Consider the following 22194-nt stretch of genomic DNA (forward strand, 5'->3'; position numbering starts at 1 on the left):
ACCCCCTGCCCTTCTCTTCTCTAAGCATCCTGCCCCTATCCTACCATTGTACCCCCTGCCCTTCTCTTCTCTAAGCATCCTGCCCCTATCCTACCTTTGTACCCCCCCCTGCCCTTCTCTTCTCTAAGCAACCTGCCCATATGTTACCTATGTACCCCCTGCCCTTCTCTAAGCATCCTGCCCCTATCCTACCATTGTACCCCCTGCCGTTCTCTTCTCTAAGCATCCTGGCCCTATGCTACTTTTGTACCCCCTGCCCTTCTCTTTTCTAAGCATCCTGTGCCTATGCTACCTACCGGTATGTACCCCCTTCCCTTCTCTAAACATTCTACCCCTATGCTACCTTTGTACCCCCTGCCCTTCTCTAAGCATCCTGCCTCATATGCTACCTTTGTACCCCCTGACCTTCTCATCTCTAAGCATCCTGTGCCTATGCTACCTACAGTATGTACCCCCTGGCCTTCTCTAAGCACCCTGCCCCTATCCTACCTTTGTGCCCCCTGCCCTTCTCTTCTCTAAGCATCCTGCCCTTATCCCCTTTATCCTACCTTTGTACCCCCTGCCCTTCTCTTCTCTAAGCATCCTGCCCTTNCCCTTTATCCTACCTTTGTACCCCCTGCCCTTCTCTTCTCTAAGCATCCTGCCCTTATCCCCTTTATCCTACCTTTGTACCCCCTGCCCTTCTCTAAGCTTCCTGCACCTTTGTTACCCTTGTACCCCCTGCCCTTCTCTTCTCTGAGTATCCTGCCCCTATCGCACCTTTGTACATCCTGTCCCTATGTTACCTATGTACCCCCTGCCCTTCTCTTCTCTAAGCATCCTGCCCCGATCCCACCTTTGTACCCCTTGGCCTTTTCTGCTCTAAACATCCTGCCCTTATCCTACCTTTGTACCCCTGTCCCTCTCTTCTCCAAGTATTTTGTTTTTTCCATCACACCTGGCCTTTTTATGGTTTCCCTAACCCCCCAAACCAAGCATTTTTAGCAGTGAATCCTTGTTTGCTCATTTATAGGGCAGTATTATGTAGGTACAAAGGGTTGCGGACCATGTAAAGTGTATACAATATATAGAAGACTTTCTTGATCTTTTAATATGGGTAAACCCTTGAAATAACTTCCAGGCCTTCAGAAACCCCTGTTATAATTACTATATCTACAGCTCTACAGTGTAGTGGTCAAAATGCCTTTTACATGGCTGGCTATTGGAAAGAATGTCACCCTTACAGATAGCCAAAAAGATTATTGGTGTCAGTGGAAAATGACCTGAGAGTATAAACTGCTTAACTGCTGGAGGAACCCTAGGGTTTCATGAAGCCCTGGTTGGCAAACACTGTTTATAGGCTCAGATTCGTTTTAACCATTTTCCTTCCACAACTAATAATCTGTGCAATATCAAGTCACACCCATGTCTTCTCCATCCCAAAGTTTCCCTTTTTTTTAGCCCCCAAGTTGGGAGATATGGTAGCGACTTGGAGGTCAGCAAAATGAACTCATCTGTGCTCCAGGGGACCCAGGGAATCAAAGGCAAACAACTAAATACATATATGGAACCTATTTTACCTGCTAAATAATTTTATATTTTTTTTATCATTCTGACCTGAGCCATAGAAGATAACATAGCCAGCTTGGTGCCTTGATTTTTCTCTACTACAGCTTAGCTAAACAGGTCACCTCCTGTCCTTACCTGTTCCTGGAGAGATGGAACCCCTACAGACATACAGGATCATCTCTCTGATCCTTTTTTCCCATCCTAATGTTCTGTGTCAGTGCAAATACATGCGGGACACCCAATGATGGCTTAAGTGTTCCTGCTTCTCCTCCAAGTCTGATGTTTTTGCACAAACATTACAGGAGGCTAAAATGAAAAATGAATCACATTTCTGATTTTACTACAGTAACTTTTAAAATAAATAGATTGAATTATTTAAATAAAAACCTTTCTAGCGTTATTTGAGGACTTTATGTAATTTTAGTACTGCTTCTGACATCTTTTTTAGTTACATTATGATATCGAACTGCATTAGGGTAATATACATGGCTGGATTTAATAAAGACTGGGGAATATATACTATTGAGGGGGAACCTGGGCTGGATTACCCAGATTCTCCCATGACAGCCAGCCTTGGAGAGCTTTAATAAATCAGGCCAATGGTGTCAGGTCATGTTGGGTATAACACTTGTAAAGTCTATATAATGCGTAAAAGTATTGTATGATGTGTTTTCATGCTCAGGTCATACATACAATATTCACCTGTAGTCTGCCTTGTCTGTATAGAATGTAACATAATGGCCATCATGTTACAAAGTATTATAGTATAACAGAGCTGCATAATAAAAGTCACCAATGGCCATGCATGGCATGTAATCAGATGTCATAATTTTCTGCATAGCTTTAAAATTTCCTAATTTCTGTGGGATAGCCCTGGTTTTTAAAAGGTGAATGTTTGCTGACAATGCAATGTATAAATCAGATAGTGTTGCTTTGTAGGCCTTCTCTGTGTCAGACCCCTCTTAAAGGTTTCTTTGTTACACTAGCTAGTGCCACTCTTTTCTATGTCTACACTCCCTGATAAAACTGGCAGTAGTAGTTCTATTTTTAAATAACATTGGGAACCCCTAAAAACCCTGTAATACAAATGGAATTCCCATAAATATTGGCTGATGGCCCTACATCTCACTGGCTAATCAAGAGCCGCAGCGAGATGAGAGAGTCAAGATTTGGGGTCTCCAAGGTGTCCTAGATTAGAGTTGAGGGGATTAGAAAACGCTCACAAACAAGGGGTCACCAACAGATAGTCTTAAGCAATACTGCTGGCGATTAAGGCAATGTACTGATAGTATGAGATGTGTCAAGGTGCTGTCATTCATTTTTTTTTTTTTAATTTCCTGTGTTGGAATGTGAAGAAGGCTCTGAATATGGCACACTGCTGACATCTCATAGTTTGAGTATTTTATAATTCAGTGGAACATTAGGACTGCTGGTGTTTCCCCAGTGGTAGCAGGATTGTAGAGAACTGAGGGGATGTTCAGGCATTGCTGGTAGTATTTTATTCCACTCTGTTATTTTCCAGTTGTTACTTAAAATTTGTCACAAAGAGAAAGTTGGCATGCATACTAATTGCTTCTTTCTTAATCTTTCCTAATTCCGAAATGATCATCTTTATTTTGTTATCTTCTCCCTTTACATAGCCAACTTAATCTTGGCCTCTCTATATAGTAATAATTACTAGACAAGAAATAATATTTTTGGCTTGCGGCCTATTTAGGTTGTCATGGTTTAACATGGCTGATGTTTCATCTTTTGTTGTGTTTTTCAGGAAAAGGCAAATTCATGGAAATACTTTAAGAATCTATTCAAACTAATGCTGCCTGTTGCAATTCATTGGCAAAAAAAATAATCCTGCTGGCTATGTTTGAGTGGATTCAATTCAGATGTACTTTAATGCAGTTCATCCTAAAATTTTTTATTCCAACACTTTTAAACCTACCACTCATACCATTCTGTGGTAATGGGAGCTGCCAGCATACGCTTCCTTGAACATGTATGCTCATGGTATACCCTGCACACAAGAGTCTATGGCTGGTTGACCTCCCATTTGATGGTGGTTGCAAAGTTCTGGCAACGATTCCACTTGGCAGAGGCAACAGGCTCCAATTTTTTTTTAGCTATTTGCTTTTCACATACCACCAATGTAAGAAGAATTATCCCTACTAACCTCTGATGGTTAAATTTTACACACCTACTTTGAGGAATGAAAGATTCCAGGTTTCCTCTGGGGTAAAAAGGTTGTGAAATTCTAGCTTGTAGTATAAAACTTTGCTTGTTTTAGACTTGTTGACTTGTCACTAACATAAACAAGGGGGAACATTTTCTATGGGGTACATTCATTCCCATACCAACTAAGAGGGAATTTCCCTCTTGTTAAAAAGATTTCCTTTTTCTTTCCTGTTGAATGTACATGATGGGAAACACAAAGGAATCTTCCCAACAACAAACAACTAAAAAACCCTAAAACTGACCCTTTTTTACTTTTCCCTACTCTATTCAAAATAAAACTGTTCAACTAAAAGTTACACACACAAAATAGAAGTTGTGGTAGCTTCAACTTCTTATACTTTTATAGGGTGAATAAAATCTGGGGTTTTCCAGATTTCAGACACTGATTTTCCTGAATATGCAGGGAAATATACCCCATATTAGGGTTCATACATATCCCTGTGATAACATGTGCTCTGGGGTGCCTAATCATAAAATGCCTAATCATAAAAGTAAAAATGCATCCAATTGTTGCTCCATTGTGCTATATTAGGAATGGGCTGCTTTGATGCGATTGTAAAACCGGTTCTATTCAAATGGAAGGGAGGCTTTTCTGCAGCCAGCAAACTAAATTGGGTGTGTGTTAGGCTGGGTCTACATAGAAAATTTTAAAAACACATGTAAACAATCCTATTGCGTTTATATGCGTTTTTAATCACTTAGCGTTTTAAAGCTTGCCTTTAAAATGCTGGAAAAAGCTTATGCTGCGTCTTCCCGCATTTTTTCACGTTTTCTTTGTTTTTAACACGTTTACATTTTTAGTTCTTAAAAACATGGGAAAATGTCCCATTCAAGTCAATAGAAGCGTTTACCCGCGTTTTTGGACGTTTTCCAGCTTTAACCCAGTGTTTTAATTTTTTTAAATGTTGTGAGCAACCTTTAAGATATAGCTCATAAACATGGCTCAAGGAAACGTCATGGTGTAGATTAGCCCATTGTAATGCATGGGGATTTCAAACAAGGACTTTAAAAGCCCCAGGTTAAACGCTGGGGAAAACGTCCATGTAGACTAAGCCTAAAGAAAAAGATACCCAAAAAATCCACACTTGGTCCAGGTTTCCAGGAGGTGTGGTGATGCCCTATTTTGGTTTTTAATCATCTGATTGTTTGAATGATTGTCTGGCCTTGGGGAAAAAGGTTTTTCATGGAGTGTCCATTTTTATCACCTGTGTTGTATGCACTCTGCAAACTGCCCTGGTGTGCAGAGACCTTCAGTTGGCAGCCATTGTCCAGGGACAAAGAGTGAACAGAAATGCAGATGTTAACAGTTGTTCCCAAATCAAAAGGGGAGGGTAAACCAGGAAAGGTTCTCAGCAAGTCGCCTTTCTGGTATGTCACATTGGAGAGCTGGAGAAGCGCATTGCAACACTGAAATCACTGGATCACCATGAGAGGGGTCTCCTGCTCATTGAGCAGGGAGTTGATGGCTTAGATGTGGAGGGTGGAGAGGTTAATCGGGAATAGCATGTAGGGAGTTGGGTTATTGTAACCAGAAGGAGTGGTAGGGGCCCCCAGAAAAGGAAGGCCAGCCCTGTGTTTGAGCACCCCAACATGTTTGCAAAGTTATGTGAAGATGTGCAGGTGGCAGACCCAGTGGTGACAACTCTAGATGTTACTGCTACCCCTAACAGACGGGAGAGCAGCACATCTAGTAGTAGTGGGGAGGGAAACGCAGGAAGGAAAAGACAATTGTTAGTCATAGGGGATTCTATTATCAGGAGGACGGATAGAATAGTTTGTCGCTCAGATCCCTTCAACCGAATGGTTTGCTGTCTCCCTGGTGCCAGGGTTCGGCATGTGGCGGACCGAGTGGACAAACTACTGGGAGGGGCTGGACAGGACCCAGCTGTCTTGGTCCATGTTGGAACCAATGACAATATAGATGGAAGATGAAGGATCCTTAAAAATCAGTTTAGGGAACTAGGTTACAAGTTGATGAAAAGGACCTCCAAGGCTATATTCTCTGGAATATTGCCTGTACCATCCGCAACACAGGAAAGGCAGATAGAGCTTAGGCAGCAAAACGCATGGCTTAAGTCCTGGTGTAGAAGGGAAGGGTTTGGGTTTTTAGAGCACTGGGCTGACTTTTCATTGGGGTACAACCTGTATGCCAGAGATGGTTTGCACCTTAATGAAAGGGGGTCTGCTGTGGGGGAAGATTTAGGGGAATGGTGGAGGGATATTTAAACTAGGACAGAGGGGGTGGGACAGTCAAAAAAGGTGTCAGAAAGGTTAGTCAGGGGTCAGACACTAGTGGAGGGAGAGGATTATGGATAATTGTAAGGAGCTTCCCATGTTACAAACAAACATTGGATTGTGCAGTACTAGTTGTACTAAAAAACAAAAGGATTTGGCAAACAATGATGGTAAAAGCAGCAATGGTTTAAAGAGCCTGTTCACCAATGCTAGAAGTCTAGCAAACAAGATAGGGGAGTTGGAAGCATTAATGAGTGAGGAGTATTATGACTTAGTTGGTATTGATGAATCCTGGCTTTGTTCTTTGCATGACTGGGCTGTCAATGTTCCTGGGTATACTCTCTTTCGTAAAGACAGAGTCAAACGAAAGGGTGGTGGTGTCTGTCTCTATGTGAGAAGTGATCTAAAAGTGAATGTGAAAGAAGAAATTGCAGGTGGAACAAGCAATGAGGTTGAGACATTATGGGTGGAGTTGAATAACACACAATTATTTATAGGAGTCTGCTATAGACCCCCCTAGAAAATCAACTACTAGCACAGATAAGAAAGCAGCAAAAAACGGAAGTGTTTTAATCATGGGAGATTTCAACTACCCTGATATTGACTGGAGTAATAGCACTACAGGAACAGCAAATGGGAGGAAATTTGTGAATTTATTACAAGATAATTTTATGGTACAGTTTAGAGAATCCCCAACTAGAAATTATACTCTGATGGACCTAGATATTTCTAACAATGCAGAGCTTATACCTTTGGTAAAGCATTTGACACTGTACCCCACAGATGGTTAATATGCAAATTAGGGTCGATAGGTTTAGAAAAGTCAATCTGTAAATGGATAGAGAACTGGCATAAAGACCGCATCCAGAGAGTTGTAATTAATGATTCACACTCTGAATGGTCTAAGGTTATTAGTGGTGTACCCCAGGGTTCAGTGTTGGGACTTTTACTGTTTAACATCTTTATAAACGATATAGAGTTTGGGATTAAAAGTACCATTTCTGTGTTTGCAGATGACACCAAACTATGTAATGGAATTACGTCCATACAGGATGTCTATAATCTACAAGCAGACCTGGATGTACTGTTTGATTGGGCAGCCAAGTGGCAGATTACATTTATTATATATAAATGTAGAGTTATGCACTTGGGAGCTAACAACATGCATGCTTCATACTGTCTAGGGGGAATACATTTGGGGGAGTCAGAAATGGAAAAGGATCGGGGGGTTCTGGTAAATCATGGACTTAATAACAGCATGCAATGCCAAGCTGCAATATCTAAAGCTAGCAAAGTACTTTCTTGTATTAAAAGAGGAATAGACTGCAGAGATGGAGACATAATCCTACCCCTGTACAAAGCATTGGTCAGACCACATCTGGAATATGCAGTCCAATTTTGGGCACCAGTTCACAAAAAGGACATTGTTGAATTGGAGAGAGTGCAGGGAAGGGCAACTAAATTAATAAAAGGAATGGAGGCGCTCAGCTATGAGGAGAGATTAGCTGAACTGAATCTATTCTCCCTTGAGAAGAGACATTTAAGGGGGATATGATCACCTTGTATAAATATATAAACGGTCCATATAGAGAACTCTCTTCCCCGTTATTCACTTTGAGATCATTATAAAGGACAGGAGAGCACTCTTTGCATCTGGAGGAAAAGAAGTTTAGGCTCCAAATAAGGAAGGGATTCTTCACTTCACAGGTCGGTGAAAATGCGGAAGTAGTTTCAGCAACTACTATAGATTGCTTTAAGAAATAGCTGGATGTTTTTCTAGAAGCACAGAATATAACTGAGTATTAAGGATTTAAAGTAAAGATATCAGAGACTGTTGATCCAGGGAACATCAGATTGCCTCATGGAATCAGGAAGGAATTTTTTTCCCTTTTGAAGCAAATTGTACCAGGGTTTTTTTGCCTTCCTCTGGTTTTATATCTTGGATATGTTTATTTCCCTAGTGGTTGAACTTGATGGAATTCATGTCTTTTTTCAGCCTAACCCACTATGTAACACTCATGCCATTCTGTAGTAGTAGGGGCCTGTGCCCAGATTGACCTCCCATTTGATGGTGGCTTTATGGTTCTGGAGTCAATTCCACTTGGCAGAGCCAACGGACCAGGCTCCAGTTATTTTTTTAGCTGTTTGTAAAAAGGCCTTGCTTTTCACAGACCGCCAATGTAAGAAGAATTATTCCTATGTCATGACCCCTGATGGTTTCATTTTACATGCCTTCCTCAAGGCCTGAAAGATTCCAGGTTTCCTCTGGTTTAAAAAGGTGGCTAAAATCACACTTAAAGTGTAAAAGTTTGCTTGTTTTGATTTGTTACCAACATAAATAGAGGGCAAATTTTCTATGGGGTACATTATTCATTACCATACCAAATAAGAGAGAATTTTCCTCTTGTTAAAAAGATTTCTTTTCTCTTTCTGTTGAATCCACATGATGGAAAGCACAGAGAAATCTTCCTAACAACAACTAGATATCCAAAATGCAAACTGTACAACCAAAAGTTGGATACACACAAAAGAGAAGTTGAGGTAGCTGACAATTTCTTACAATTTCATGTTGTGATTAAAATCATGAGTTTGTTGGATTTGAGACACAGATTTCGTGAATATTCATCTTTATAGACCCTTCAGAAGAGATCACATGACCAATGCATAGTCCCCTGTAAGGCTGCCATGAGACCTCAGCAGCAACATTCTCACCAAGACAAATATTTCAGGGCCTCCCAAGCTCAAGTTAAGAAGTAGAAAGTAGTTCAGGAAGGTGATATCTACAGCTAAGGGGTTGCTTTTATTTTTGTTTAGATTATTGTATTGTCTTTTTGTTGTCAGGTACTACATAAATAAATAGGTTCTGCACAGTGTGTACACTTAGGTTACATACGAGATAGGAACTGTAGGTTTGTTCTTAAGTTGAATTTGTATGTAAGTCGGAACAGGTACATTATTTTAATAAATGCAATTAGGACAGATGTTTGTCTCAACATAATATTAGGCAGCATGGTGTCCGTTACTGTATAAAATCCTCACTGTGAGGTAATCACAAACAAAGCAAAAAAAAAAAAAAAAAAACTTTATGGAGCCTAGACATCTATTAATGTCTGGAAAAAACTGTGCTATGGTGTGCAAACAGAAACAGCGTTTGTCTTGGTCATTAAAGAGTTACAAGATGTTACAGATCAGCTCCACTCTTAAGATCACCCACAACCTCAGCTGTGTTTAGCAAAAGATTTCTTCTGCAAGTCATGCAAACCGCCCCCCTCCAAGCCTCCGTCCTGCACACCAGTGAGCAGGGAAGTGGTATCTAGGAGTCCTCTGTATGTTGGATGGCCTTAACCAGGGGATTACCTGTATTGTACAATTGCATACAGCATATATAGACCAGTACCAAGTTTTGTTTTTTTATCTATTTATCGGGATCTGCAGTTCTTCCAATCTCCTCAGATTCCTACCTAGGAACCATCCCATGTTAGGTAAAGTTATTGTTTACCAGCTGCCCCCTAAGTGATAGCAATGGACTCTTTCAGTGTTTACATCTTACAACTCTAACTATTCCCTGGCCATGCCAGGTCAGTAGTTTCTCGTACATTTGGGCTTCCTTCCAGCACTTTAGGTCACAGGATGTAAATGGTGGAGGCCAATGGCTTCATACATTCACCTCAGTATGGGGGTCCAGTATAAATTAGGTAAGAGGGCTAGGAAGACTGGTCTGAATTTTCTATTTTTCATGTAAACTTGTACTGTATAATTTGTACTTTTGTATCTGACCCCATTGGTAGTCCTCTTTGTTCTCTATCAATGCCATTGCAGCTTGATGAATGGGCGCCATTTTGTGGTGCAGACTTGATTCTTTGGCAGTAGGGTGCAGGCACAGCAGCTACTTTTCTAAAAATGTGTATATTGCTCAAGCAGTTTCATTATTAGAATGTATAGAAATAAAAACCAGGGGCTCTAGTTATAAAACCGGGAATCTAACATTCCCTCACACATTCACTGTCATTAAAACAGGAGGGAATGTCTGTTTTATGAATAGTGTGATAGTTTCATGTTTTTATGTAGGAGGCGCGGGGAGGTGTTGCACAGAATTATTTCCTTTGTTTCATTTGGTGCATTGTTTTAGCATTGCAGTGGCCTAGCCTGCTATATATGAGTTTATATGATGATTTTAGGATATTTCTCCTCACATTATGACCAATCTATATTTCAGTCAGCTCCTCTTTCCAGTAGGTGGTAATAGTGAAGAGCACGGTCTCTTTTATGACCATGTATGAGTCTAAGCATTGGGTCACTTTAGCTTTAAGAAACGCTTTCTTCTTCTGTCAATCATCTCACTTTCCGGATTCTGATTCGGTAGCGCGCCTATTTCCCGCCTCTCTTTATATACTTCCCGGGGTCTCCTTCTCCATTTTGCAGGGGCCTCCCTTTCTTTACAACCACACTACATTAGTGGGGAAACCTCACACCAACCAAGGTTGGGCTTTCTTTGTGAACCTAGAGACTCCCAGTTAGACACGCCCTCACCGATGTGTTATGTATTACTATTGGCTGCCAGTCGCGACATGTTCCGATTGCAGCCCGCCTACGGAAACTCTTGTTCATTGTTATTGATTAATAGGTGTGTCGTTCAAGAAGTTTCTCCGCCCATGTGGCTCTAAGAAACGAATAGGCTTCCGAAGATCCTGGGATAAATAATACGATTGGTCTAAAAGTCCTAGCAGGGTAGGTTGTAACTATAGTATATGTAGCCGGCAGCTGAGCACGCCGTAGCTTGTGCAGAGGCTGTGTGAGGTAAATCAAGGCTGCTCCGGAGCGCAGAGCCCGCCCCAAGCCGAACCTTTTGCAGGTAAGACATGCTACTGGTGGGTAACTAGGCTGAGTTAGTACAAGTGGGGATCACCAACTTCTCTCTGCCGGGCTTTGTAGCGTGGGCCCCGTTTCCTTTCTCCTTGAGACGACTCGCGGTGTATCCTGCGGCCTACGTGCCGGTCTCCGCCTGGCAGCGTGTTTGTGGCCGGCGTGTTAGGACTAAGCGGCCTTCTCGTATATTGGCTTCCCTGCTGTGAGAATGTGAAGGCGGGTGTGGCGTTCAGTGCCCGGGGCTCACTGCGAATCCACCACTTAGAGAATGGGAGCTCATAGGGACCATGGGCCGGCCGGGGCTGCACGCGGGGTTTCCATTGTGACTGAGGAAACGCAGGCCGCCTCCTGCCGTACAGTAAGGTCATCTGGGCGGCAGGGACTATGGCGATATATACATACCCGGGCCTACACATCTGTGCACCTCTATGGGGGCCTATACCACATTGCCCCAGCCTGGGGTAAGTAATGTGATCTGCCCCAGGGTGATGGTACATTAATACAGATGTGTATAGTAATGTGTTCCCATACGTTTAAAGCGAATCTAGCTAAAGGTGAGGCCCCTGGGTAATGTTTGTGTCCCAATAGGGAGGTATACCCCCCATTTTAGGGTATATAATACATATATTTGTGCTATGATAACATGTATAGTGTGTATATAATACATATAATAAATATTATATAATACATACATTGTAAGTGTCCCATGTATCTGTATTGCAGCACACAATGTGTGAGCAGAGATTGCTCCATTGTATATAAGGAATGGGCTGATTTCGATGCAATTGTAAAACAATCAGATTTAAGGGAGGCTTTCCTGCAGCCAGCAAACTAAATTGGGTGTTTAAAGAAAGATACCCAAAAAATGCAAAGGATCCCCCCTTGGTCCAGGTTTCCTGGAGGTGTGGTGGTATTTTTGGTTTTTATTCATCTGATTTAATGGGGAGGTTGTGTGGCCTTGAGGGAATTGTCCCTGCGATGTCCATATTAACACTTGTGTTGTAACAATACTTGCCCTGGTGTGCAGAGACCTACAGTCCTGGCAGCCATTGTCCAGGGACAAAGGGTGAGCAGAAATGTAAGCAGTTATTACCAAAACAAGAGCGAATCTCCTCACATTGGAGAGATTGTCCTAAATTTCTGCCTTCAGAACAGGAAGTGAAGTGAAATTTTCCCAACAAGACACTGAGAAAAGGAAACTACTTTACTATACAGCCCAACATATTGCTATATAATCCCCTTTATTGATGTACATAATGTGTGACGTCCGAGCACCTGACCTGCTCTCTTGGCCTACAACTGTAATGGTCTCTCAGCCTTTTTACACATTGTGGTTTCAGGGGGAGTTTTGTTTTATAACAGGGCATCCGGTTGACTTTTGTCTCGGGGGGGGGGTGGGGTGTTTGGGACACCTTGTTAGTGAACAGGATTGGTATGAAGACACATGAGCGGCTCATTTATTGTGCCAGCAGTGGTCTAGGTTTCCTCCATTTCAGTCTCCATTCAAGCATTAGGCACCAGATGTGACACCACTTTAGAACAAGGATTTGCTGAATATGTTTGCATTGTGTAAGAAAAGAGCAGACTGCTTGGTCAAGCACCTCCAGTCTTATAAATTTAGCCAGGGAGAGGGTTGCCTCCATAGTAGGTTGAATTGGTCCTTGTGACCTCGGATCCCTCAAAATGTAAGCACAATCTGGAGTCGTTGTGTTCCCAGCAATCTGTCACAAGCATTTCCATGGAGCACTGTGTTGCTAGAGCAGAAGCATAGGAAGTGATCATTTCAGCTCAAGCTGCTAGTTCCGTGTCTTGTCCATGAACTGCTGAGTTCAGGTGCCATTTCTAAAGCGGCAATAGGATAAATAGCTGCTTTCTCTGTGCCAGGTGTGCTTAGGTGGTCAAGAAGAATAACATTAGATGCAGATGGTAGCAGCCATTCTCTGACTTGTAATAAGCTAAACATTGATTTTATGCATGGGTACCCACTGGTAAATGCTTTTAACTGTGTGTCATGGAAGACATATCAGTTGTGTCACAGAAAAGTGGTAACTACACAACAAGTCTACCACCCACATGAACAATCACTAATGGTGCAGATTGTGTGCCCTGGCCTGCACCAAAATGCAGCCTAACCAGCTTACCCCTTTTTAGTCCTAAACAATATAGGGTCACCGGTTATCTAAGCTTGCATTTGTAAAGCGTTCTTTGTACGCCATTATCATCATCCATCCATTATGATTTTACAGAGCCCCAGCTCTGTCTGTCAGGGATGGACCTGAGTGTTTTCTGCAGTTTCACTTTCACATACAGGTGGTCTCCACCCATAGCCAGTGGCTGAATGGTAAGGGGAAAAGCAGCTGCTAGACTACTCTCCTGTGAATATGCTCCTTGTGTTGCAGTATACCTTCCCTATGTTTTTTCCTTCTCCTTTCCTGAACACAGTAGCTGGTACCCAATCACATTTGAATGCTTGCACTTTTTTTTTTTTTGAGTACACTTATTGCCTTTGTAAGTGTAACCTAAATTACAGAGTCCTAATGGATTTCTATCACTTCCAGATCCTACACTGCTACATGTTGGCCAGGAAGCTTCAAGGCATTTGAAATGCTTACTTGTAGTCTTCCAACTTGATATTCACGTTGCCCAGCTTTTGCACTTTCTGTTTCTCCTGGCTTGCCATGAATAAGTAGCAGCACTTAGAAATTTGAGAACAAGTTATTTCCAGTTGCCATAAATAGCCAGTCCTCCTGTAGATAATCTTTCAGTTGTAGCATGGTTCTCTCTGGCATACATTACTCTCCTGTGGTTTGATTTAACATTATTTTGAAGTAGTCCGTTCAGGTTTTCATTGCTTGGTTTAACAGATAAGGAAGTCTTGATAACCATCAAATAATTTTTATTGTACAAGTGACTTGTGATGCAATATGTAATGTTCTTTCCTGACTGCAATATTACCTACTGTAGTAATGTATTGTCTGGTCACTAAATAAGCGGTGTACTTTCAGGGTAAATGCTGATTTGCAGAAGTCTCCTAAAAATGACTGTTAATGACTTGTTGGGTTTATTACCACTGATCATATTACAAAAGCTGCAACTCGGAGCAGTTGGGAGATGTCCGTCAAGCATATATTTATTTTCCTCGATTTTTTTATCTTTGTGTGAATGGGGCAGTCACTAGATAAAGCACTTTTGTGGGAATCATCCATCCACTTCTACACGGTTTTCATTTATAAGTTGTCTGGCAACTTCTGTTTATGGCAACTGATTGTATCCAGCAGAAGCCTTTCTAATTGTTTTGCAGACTGAATATTTGCAGAATGTCACGCCTTCAATAACAAACTGCTTATTTTTCTGTGAACTTTGCCTACCTCAGGTTAAGATGTGCCAACTCTGGAGTAAAAACAGATGGCAAGTTCCACAGACGCAGCAGGTGCAGCCTTATAACAGATTGTAGCTTGTGTCTTGCCTTCCAAAAACCAGACATTCACTCCTGCTAGGAATACTTTGGCTGCATGATTTATGGATTTAGGGGGCATGGCTTGCATCAGCTGCTGAAAATATTCACTATGCATAACCTAGGATGAAAGCCGCCTTGGAGTGACTAAATCACTGTTTAAATTCTTGCACAAGGTTATTGTAGTCACGGTTGGTTAGTGGAGCAATGGGGATTTATTGGCATCTAATGGGTGGAATGATGATGATTAAAGATCATATCTATTGATGGCCAGCTGGATAGTTTGATGAAGTTGGCAATTAGTTTTGTCTGAGCTATGCTTCAGATAAAGTTGGTCTGGTGACTAAAGCTGCGTACACACGGCAAATTTTTCTCGCCCGATAATCGGTATCGGCCAATTATCGGGCGAAAATCTGCCGTGTGTACAGTCGGTCGTCGTCCATCGTCCGACGACCGTCCTGGCGGATCCATGGACGATGGACGACGACCGATCCTAATGAAAGGGAAGGGGAGAGCGCGCAGCAGGGTGCGCTCCGTCGCTCTCCCCCTCCCCTCTCCATAGAGCATGAACGGTGCTGTATGTACAGCATCGTTCATGCATCGTGCAGTCTTTTCTCGTTGGAAAGGATCGTGAAAGATCCTTTCCAACGAGAAAAATTGCAGGTGTGTACGCAGCTTAAGTAATTTGTTTTTGCTGGTTTAAGCATATATATCTAGTAAATGATTTTGGTCTTTAGTCAGCATCTAAAATGCATCTGTTTAACAAAATATATGATAATGAGGACAACTGATATGATTGAAGGCTGTTTCAAAATTAGTAACCCAAATTATTTAAATCGGAATGCTTCTATATTGTTAGCGGTGGAGTTTTCAGTTATGTTGGTCAGTGCTAGAAATGTCAACCTCCTGGTATTGGTAGAAACAGGCGGGCTCTAAATCCCACCGGCTGCCTTTTGGAGAACCTTGTACTGAGCCTTCAATGTAAAGTATAAAAATGTGCTGTTTAGCAAGTCTTTGATCTTTGTGTATTTTTTTTTTTTCTTTCAGATTTCAGTTGACCAAAGAAATGGTTATGGAGAAGCCAAGTCCCCTGCTTGTCGGGCGGGAGTTTGTGAGGCAATATTATACCCTTCTTAACCAAGCACCAGACTTTCTGCATAGGTATGTCTGTTACATCCTTTCCTGACAGTTGTTACTGGAGAAACTAAACATATAGTATACTTTCCTTTTGTGTGTTTTCTCTTGGGCACAATCAAAATATGCATCTCTCCAGTTACTGTACAGCGATTTGTATAACTGACATGGGGTTCTACTCCTCATTACCAGCAGGAGTTGGAAAAGTATTGCCTGGGGTTGAGGTTAAACTAAATGCCATATTTTTTTTTCTGCTGCCTAGCAATTTTGCCCTTATTCTGACAATCTTGTTTCTGCAAATAACTGAAGTAAGCAAATACTGAACACAGGGGTTTTTTTTTTTTTTTTTTTTTTTTTTTAAGGTTCTATGGCAAAAGTTCTTCCTATGTTCATGGTGGCTTGGACAGCAATGGGAAACCAGCAGATGCTGTCTATGGGCAAGCTGTAAGTACTACAATAAAGACTTCTGGTTTTGCTGGGGGTGATTTTCCATTTATTTATTAATAATAATAAAACTTTTTCTCATTCAACAGGACATCCATAAAAAAGTGATGTCCTTGAATTTTAAGGACTGTCGGACAAAGATCCGCCACGTTGATGCCCATGCCACTCTTAATGATGGGGTCGTGGTACAAGTCATGGGAGAACTTTCAAACAACAGACAACCCATGCGCCGTTTTATGCAGACCTTTGTTTTGGCACCAGAGGTAAATGTATACAAGTTGCGGCATATTCCCCACACATTTTGCGGATTACGACTGTATCTGATTCTTTGGAATAATATATAGCGTTGGAGGCCTAGGGGAGGTGTATATATTACACTAACTGTGACTGCCTCCAGTTCAATTGAAGGAAGCAATGGATCATTAAGACATAAAACTGCTTTGTTCCTGGATTTATTTGATACACCGGCCCTTTAAGGGGTTTTTTAGCCCTAGTGTTGCATTTTGTGTTCTCTTGGTAGTACACTGGTAGTTTGTTTTAAATATATTGATCAGTTTTGTTTATATGTGACACTTTTTTCCTGATATTCATTAGGGTTCAGTGGCAAACAAATTTTATGTCCACAATGACATATTCCGCTACCAGGATGAAGTTTTTGGTGACTCTGATACAGAACCTCCAGAAGGTATGTGGTTTTATAAAAGTTCTTCAACAATGATTAATATTTTTATCCTCGTCCCAAACAATGTTGCAGTTGGAATATTAATTTACTTGTTCTCATGTTTCTATTTTTAGAATCAGATGAGGAAGTGGATGAGCCTGAGGAAAGGCAGCAGACTCCAGAAGTAGCTGCCACAGATGATGGTGCATACTATGAACAATCCGGCAGGTAAATGTTCCAACTTGGATCTGATGGGACATATAATACATGCACAGTCTATCCTATATCTATATGTGTACATATATAAAATATTACCAGGGTTAAATTCACCAAGCCTAAACTCTACATCTACATTAAAGCCATGCGTCTTTTGCTGTTGATTTTTCTAGTACAGGTTTTTGTGAATTGAGCCATCTATATTGCAGGTTTTTTATTTGCTTTTGAAATGAACGTTTAACATGATTTCAATTTTTTTATTTTTAGCAACAATGATTTGGACGAACCACTGGAAGAGCAGATAGTCGAACAAGAACCTGAACCGGAGCCAGAACCAGAGCAGGATCCAGAGCCAGAGGTGGTGGAAGAAAAGTGTGAACCTGTGTCTGAGGAACCTGCCCCAGAAGAAGAAGAGGTGCTGGAAAAGAGCCCATCCCCACTTCCTGCAGACCCTGCACCAGCAGTACAGGAGGACTCCAGGGTAAAAGACTGTATTTATGATTTGACTTGCCTATATGGACATTTTGCTTATACATGATAAAAACAGCAACTAACTCTTTGCTCTTTTAACCACCCCAGACCTTTTCCTGGGCCTCAGTGACAAGCAAAAATCTCCCACCTAGTGGTGCTGTCCCAGTTTCTGGAATCCCACCCCACGTTGTCAAAGTTCAACCATCACAGGTAAGTTGAACTTGGTCATATTTCATTCTTAACTAATGCTCACTCCAGTATATGGATGCAAGACGATCTAAACATGGTGTGCGCTTGTGTTAACCAACCAGACTTATTTACATTCATGGTGTGCTTGGTTACTACTGCAGTGTACCCATTTCATTATGGGAGATCAGGAGTTTAGGTGACATTAAATTGACTTGTTTGGCCTTGACTTGTTGAGGAGGTTGGAAAATATTATGAACAGTCATTGTTTGAACTTTGGGCTTCTTATAGCTCTATAACATAGTTGTATACTAATGGTGTGTTTTGTTTATAGCCCCGGCCTGAAACCAAACCGGAAAACCCAACCCAGAGACCACCACAGAGAGATCAGCGAGTCCGAGAACAGAGGACTATGACTGTGCCTCCCCGAGGCGGGCCCAGACCAGGTAAAGAAATCTGGTGATTTAACAACTGCCAAACAGTAATGAATGAGATTTTTATTTTCTTGGTCCTCCTTTGATGTGGGCTTTACCTGGGCAAAATGTCAGTTTGATAGCCCCCTTCTGCTCAAGTTCATTTGACAAAAACCACAGTTTTTAAAATTAAACACCTATAAAATTTAAAAGATGAGGTTGCATTCAGTAAATATTGCAAACAGGTCTATTTTTAAAGATGCGAAACAGCAGTCTTCAGTACTCAACTGCCCAATGGCAATGCCTCATTCTAGGTAATGGAGACCTCTTGCCCAGTGGTCGCTAACCTTTTCGGACTGGCGGGCCACTGAATTTCACGGCTCTGAACTGCGCATGTGTGGGCAGCCGGTTGTCACTTACAAGGGCAAGAAATTTCCCCTTTAGTGATGTCATGATTCCAGAACCTGCTCATTCTCCCATTGCAGATCTCAGCCTGTGATGGGAGAGTGGGCAGGGTTTATCCAGAGACAAACCCGCTCTGAGCCAGCGATCTATACAGAAGATGTGGTCTGCAGCTCTGGTCGATGCATCCCCCCCGCCGGGGTCCTTCACTGGCCAGAACCGCAGACCACCAAAATTTTCATGTTGGTTGGTGACCGCTGCTCTTTGTTGATCAGAGAACTTTCAGTTATCCTGTTGTAAATATTTGAGTAGTGGTTGAGAATTTCAGCATATGAGTGAGAGGGGAGACTAGAAATTGGGAAAGGCAAAATATAAACAAAATTTACAATATTTATATATAATTTTTTTTCTCTCTGTAGTAAGAGAGGGTGAACAAGGAGAGTTGGAGACGAGGCGCATCAACAGATACCCAGACAGCCATCAACTTTTTGTGGGCAATCTGCCACATGATGTGGACAAGAGTGAGCTTAAGGAATTCTTTCAGAGTAAGTTTGTTTTTTTTTTTTTTTGTTTTTTTTTTTTCCTCTCTGTCCCTGCACTTTAATTCCAGAATGTCAGACCCCCTATAAAGTTAGATAAGCACCCCAAGGAGTCTGTCAATGTTACTGTATTGTGGAAAATGATCCATAGCTCTTGAACATGTATATCAAAGCGCAGGGGCCCCTCTCGCATTATCCCCCTTGAACTGAAACATCAAATTTCTTTTGAAAGGTATTATTTTATAAAAATATATAAAATTATACTTTTGTCATTTACTGAGCATAATTATCCAGTGTAGTTTTCAAACATAAAACTGCATTCTAATAATGAAGATGCATCCTGTTTTAAGTGACCACTATAGGAATAAACTTTGAAAGCAAATGTAGAAAAAAAATTCCCAAACTTCTAGCCCTTCCCCCACAATCTCCGAAAAAAGGAAGGGTGCGTTGGGTTGGTAAAGCTACTTTTGTAGTGTTGATTTTTTGTTTTTTCTAGTCAAGAGGTCAGGAAACTTAAGTGGCCACCAGGCCATTTTAGGGGTAGGCAGGAGCGCACTAGGTCTGACTCTCTCTCGAGTTCCGTCCCCCATCAGGAACGCCCCCTGAAGAGAAATGCCTCTCCTCTGCAATGCATACGAAGGAGAGGGAATGTTCCCTAATTACGCCGGTGGCGGAAGTGTTAACACCGGCCGTGGTAAATAGGCAAGGGAGCCACCACACGGAAGCTCAAGAGCCGTATGCGGCTCAGTAGTTTGTTCCCGGCTCCGCCTTGGGTTGCCGGCTGAGGATAGGCCGGATCAGCCAGGGGTCGTTGGGCTGGAACAAACTACCTGCTAGGTCGTATCTGGCCGACCCCTGGTCTAGTCATTCCTTTTCTGGTGCAGTTAGTGATGTAAAACCTCTCTGTGTTCTTGGTTTGCATGACTGGTCTGATTTTAACATTTTCTTCTTTTTCCAGCTTATGGCACAGTCGTTGAACTTCGTATAAACAGCGGTGGAAAGCTTCCTAACTTTGGCTTTGTTGTATTTGATGATGCAGAACCTGTCCAAAAAATCCTGAGCAGTCGGGTAAAGCATGGCTTTATTTCTCTTTAGGCCCCAAAATATTTTTTGCCATTCGCTTTATAAAGGTAAGGTAATATTTTCCAATAGAGTAATGTGATTTTTGTTTTTTATGTAGCCCATCATGTTCCGTGCAGATGTGCGTTTGAACGTGGAAGAGAAGAAAACCCGTGCAGCACGAGAGGGTGACCGTCGTAGTGACAGGCCCCGTGGCCCTGGAGGACCACGTGGAGGTCTGGGAGGGGGTCTGAGAGGTCCACCACGTGGTGCTATGTCACAGAAGCCTGGTTTTGGGGCAGGAAGAGGCATTCAAGGTCCACGCCAGTGATTTTGATTTTTTTTTTTCTTTTTTTTGTGTGTTTTGAGTGGCATCTTAACATCAAAAAGCAAAAAATCGCCCTCTTCTGTCCTGCAGCCTTCTGAAACTTGGGGTCTTGGATGTCTTGGCATATTGTCCCAATGTGATGGACTGCTACACTTCACCTATCCCATCCCAACCCTTTTGTTTGTGTTGCGATTTTACAGAATTTTTTTTTTTTCTTGATTCTCTTCCCAGAATCCAGCATTTGTTGGACAATGTCTTTTAAGGGGGGGGGGGGAAAGGATTTAAATCCAGCAAAAACAAAACTGTTTTCGGAGTCAAATGCAATGGAACATTTCCTGAATTTAGGCAAATCCAGACGTATGATTGGGAATGCTGGTATAGGCTTCGGTTTTCTCGACTTAAAATCTATTCTGGCACTCTACTCAGAGCTCTACATGGGGGAGGGGAAGGCTAGTCCTTGGCACAGTATTCTGATCTCGGTAGTATGTATTCATTAAAGCTGTGAGTAGTGATGGACGCAGGTGGCTTATAGCAGCCCCTTAAAATCTCCATCTGTGCAAATTTACTGCAAAAAAAATTAATAATAAAAGGTGTTCATTGGAATTTCTGTACTAACACTTTTTTTACGGCACCATCAAGAAAGTTGTGGAAAATATAAAAACTACTGTTTTACCAGTCAAATTTTGGATTTTGGGATAGGTTTTAAATGTCTAGCTACTTGACTTTAAAACTCATTTGAAATTGTGAAAATATTTTTTTGATAGGAAATTTTTTTTCCTCATGGTTTTTAGTTCGTATTTGTAAAAAACAAAAACTTCAAAAAAGAAAGCAAAATCGTTGTGCCTTCTATTTATCTCTCATTCCAGTCTCGGCAAGTTATTAAAAATAAAATGCATAAAAAATCATTGTTTGTCTTGATGGAACTGTCTAATGCTACTTGTGTTTGGGGGGGGGGGGGGGGGGGAGTTGCAATGCAAACTGGTTCTACTATCTTACCCCTCCACCTTCTTGTCTTTGGGGCTTGGAGGCCACTTGTGGATAGAACAGTACTGGTGCTATACTGGCTCTGTTGTGGCATACTAGAAAACTCCAGTGATCAGTTTCCTATAAATCTTGTCATGTAACAGTCTGCATTTGACTATGATCATACCCACATGTGGCTCCATTCAGATATTCCCACTGACTGAAGGCATCTAAAGCCAAATTATTTTCCTAGCTTTAAACATAGTGAGGAATGATTAGCATTAGTTTGCCTATATTACTGCTATCTGATGTTACATAATTGTTCTACTTCTGTCTTGCTAAAGTCCCCTTTTCACCTTCACTTTCCATTCCTGTTGGATTTTGAGCTCTGTTTAGAAATTAAAGTTGCCTGCATATGGAATATGCTGCATTTTCCTTGCCTATTAGTAAATGAAAACCTTCATAATGAGGACAGTGGCTAGAATTGATATCTTGCTTTGTGTAGCAGGTTGTGCAGTCCAGTGTTAAAGTTGTAACCACATTGGTGTTACTTGGACAAGTCCCAAATACAGTTATGCTTTTCCTTTTAATGTAAAAGCTGTTGCTCAGAAAGTGCGGTTACCTGGCTGGCTCGATTACTCAAATTTATCTAACCTGTATGCAGTTGAAAAAAATGCTAATCTGCAAAGACGCCAATTTATTCCGCATGCCCGATAACTAGTGTTAGCATTTCAAAAAAGTGCTACTTTTACCAGGATGGCTGTCTGAAAACATAAAATCAGATCAGCAGCACACATGAAATCAGATCTTGGCTATGCTGGTGACTTTAGTTTTTGTCCTCTGCTTGCTTTTCTAATACTGCATCAGTTTAATTCCCCTTTCATCCTAGTGTGTGTAATCCAGTATCCCAGTGCCTCGAAAAAAATGTGGTTTAAACTGATAAAGCTGGCAAAAAATGCAAAACGTTTGGGAGGTAGTTCTTTCATATGCAATGGTTTCATATTGTAATGAATGCTTAATCATGGCAAAGTTTTATAAGCATACTG

At 41.6% G+C, this 22194-nt stretch overlaps 1 protein-coding gene across 2 annotated transcripts in view; it reads left to right on the forward strand.

Annotated features, from left to right (window-relative positions):
* Positions 1-21090, forward strand: part of G3BP1 (G3BP stress granule assembly factor 1) — a 29004-nt gene extending 7914 nt beyond the window's left edge. The window contains exons 1-12 of one of the 2 annotated variants that reach the window (XM_072400453.1): positions 10711-10864; positions 15380-15493; positions 15829-15910; positions 16000-16173; positions 16505-16595; positions 16706-16799; positions 17055-17268; positions 17367-17468; positions 17779-17890; positions 18679-18804; positions 19757-19866; positions 19979-21090. In XM_072400453.1, the coding sequence (XP_072256554.1) occupies positions 15399-15493; positions 15829-15910; positions 16000-16173; positions 16505-16595; positions 16706-16799; positions 17055-17268; positions 17367-17468; positions 17779-17890; positions 18679-18804; positions 19757-19866; positions 19979-20188 (1410 nt within the window). In that variant the 5' untranslated portion in view covers positions 10711-10864; positions 15380-15398 and the 3' untranslated portion in view covers positions 20189-21090. Of the gene's footprint in view, positions 1-10710; positions 10865-15379; positions 15494-15828; positions 15911-15999; positions 16174-16504; positions 16596-16705; positions 16800-17054; positions 17269-17366; positions 17469-17778; positions 17891-18678; positions 18805-19756; positions 19867-19978 lie in introns of those variants that run through there. The other variant, XM_072400452.1, reaches the window with a different exon arrangement.
* Positions 21091-22194: the final 1104 nt, after the last annotated feature.

This window comes from Pyxicephalus adspersus, chromosome 2 (genome assembly GCF_032062135.1).
Source record: "Pyxicephalus adspersus chromosome 2, UCB_Pads_2.0, whole genome shotgun sequence".
NCBI lineage: Eukaryota > Metazoa > Chordata > Amphibia > Anura > Pyxicephalidae > Pyxicephalus > Pyxicephalus adspersus.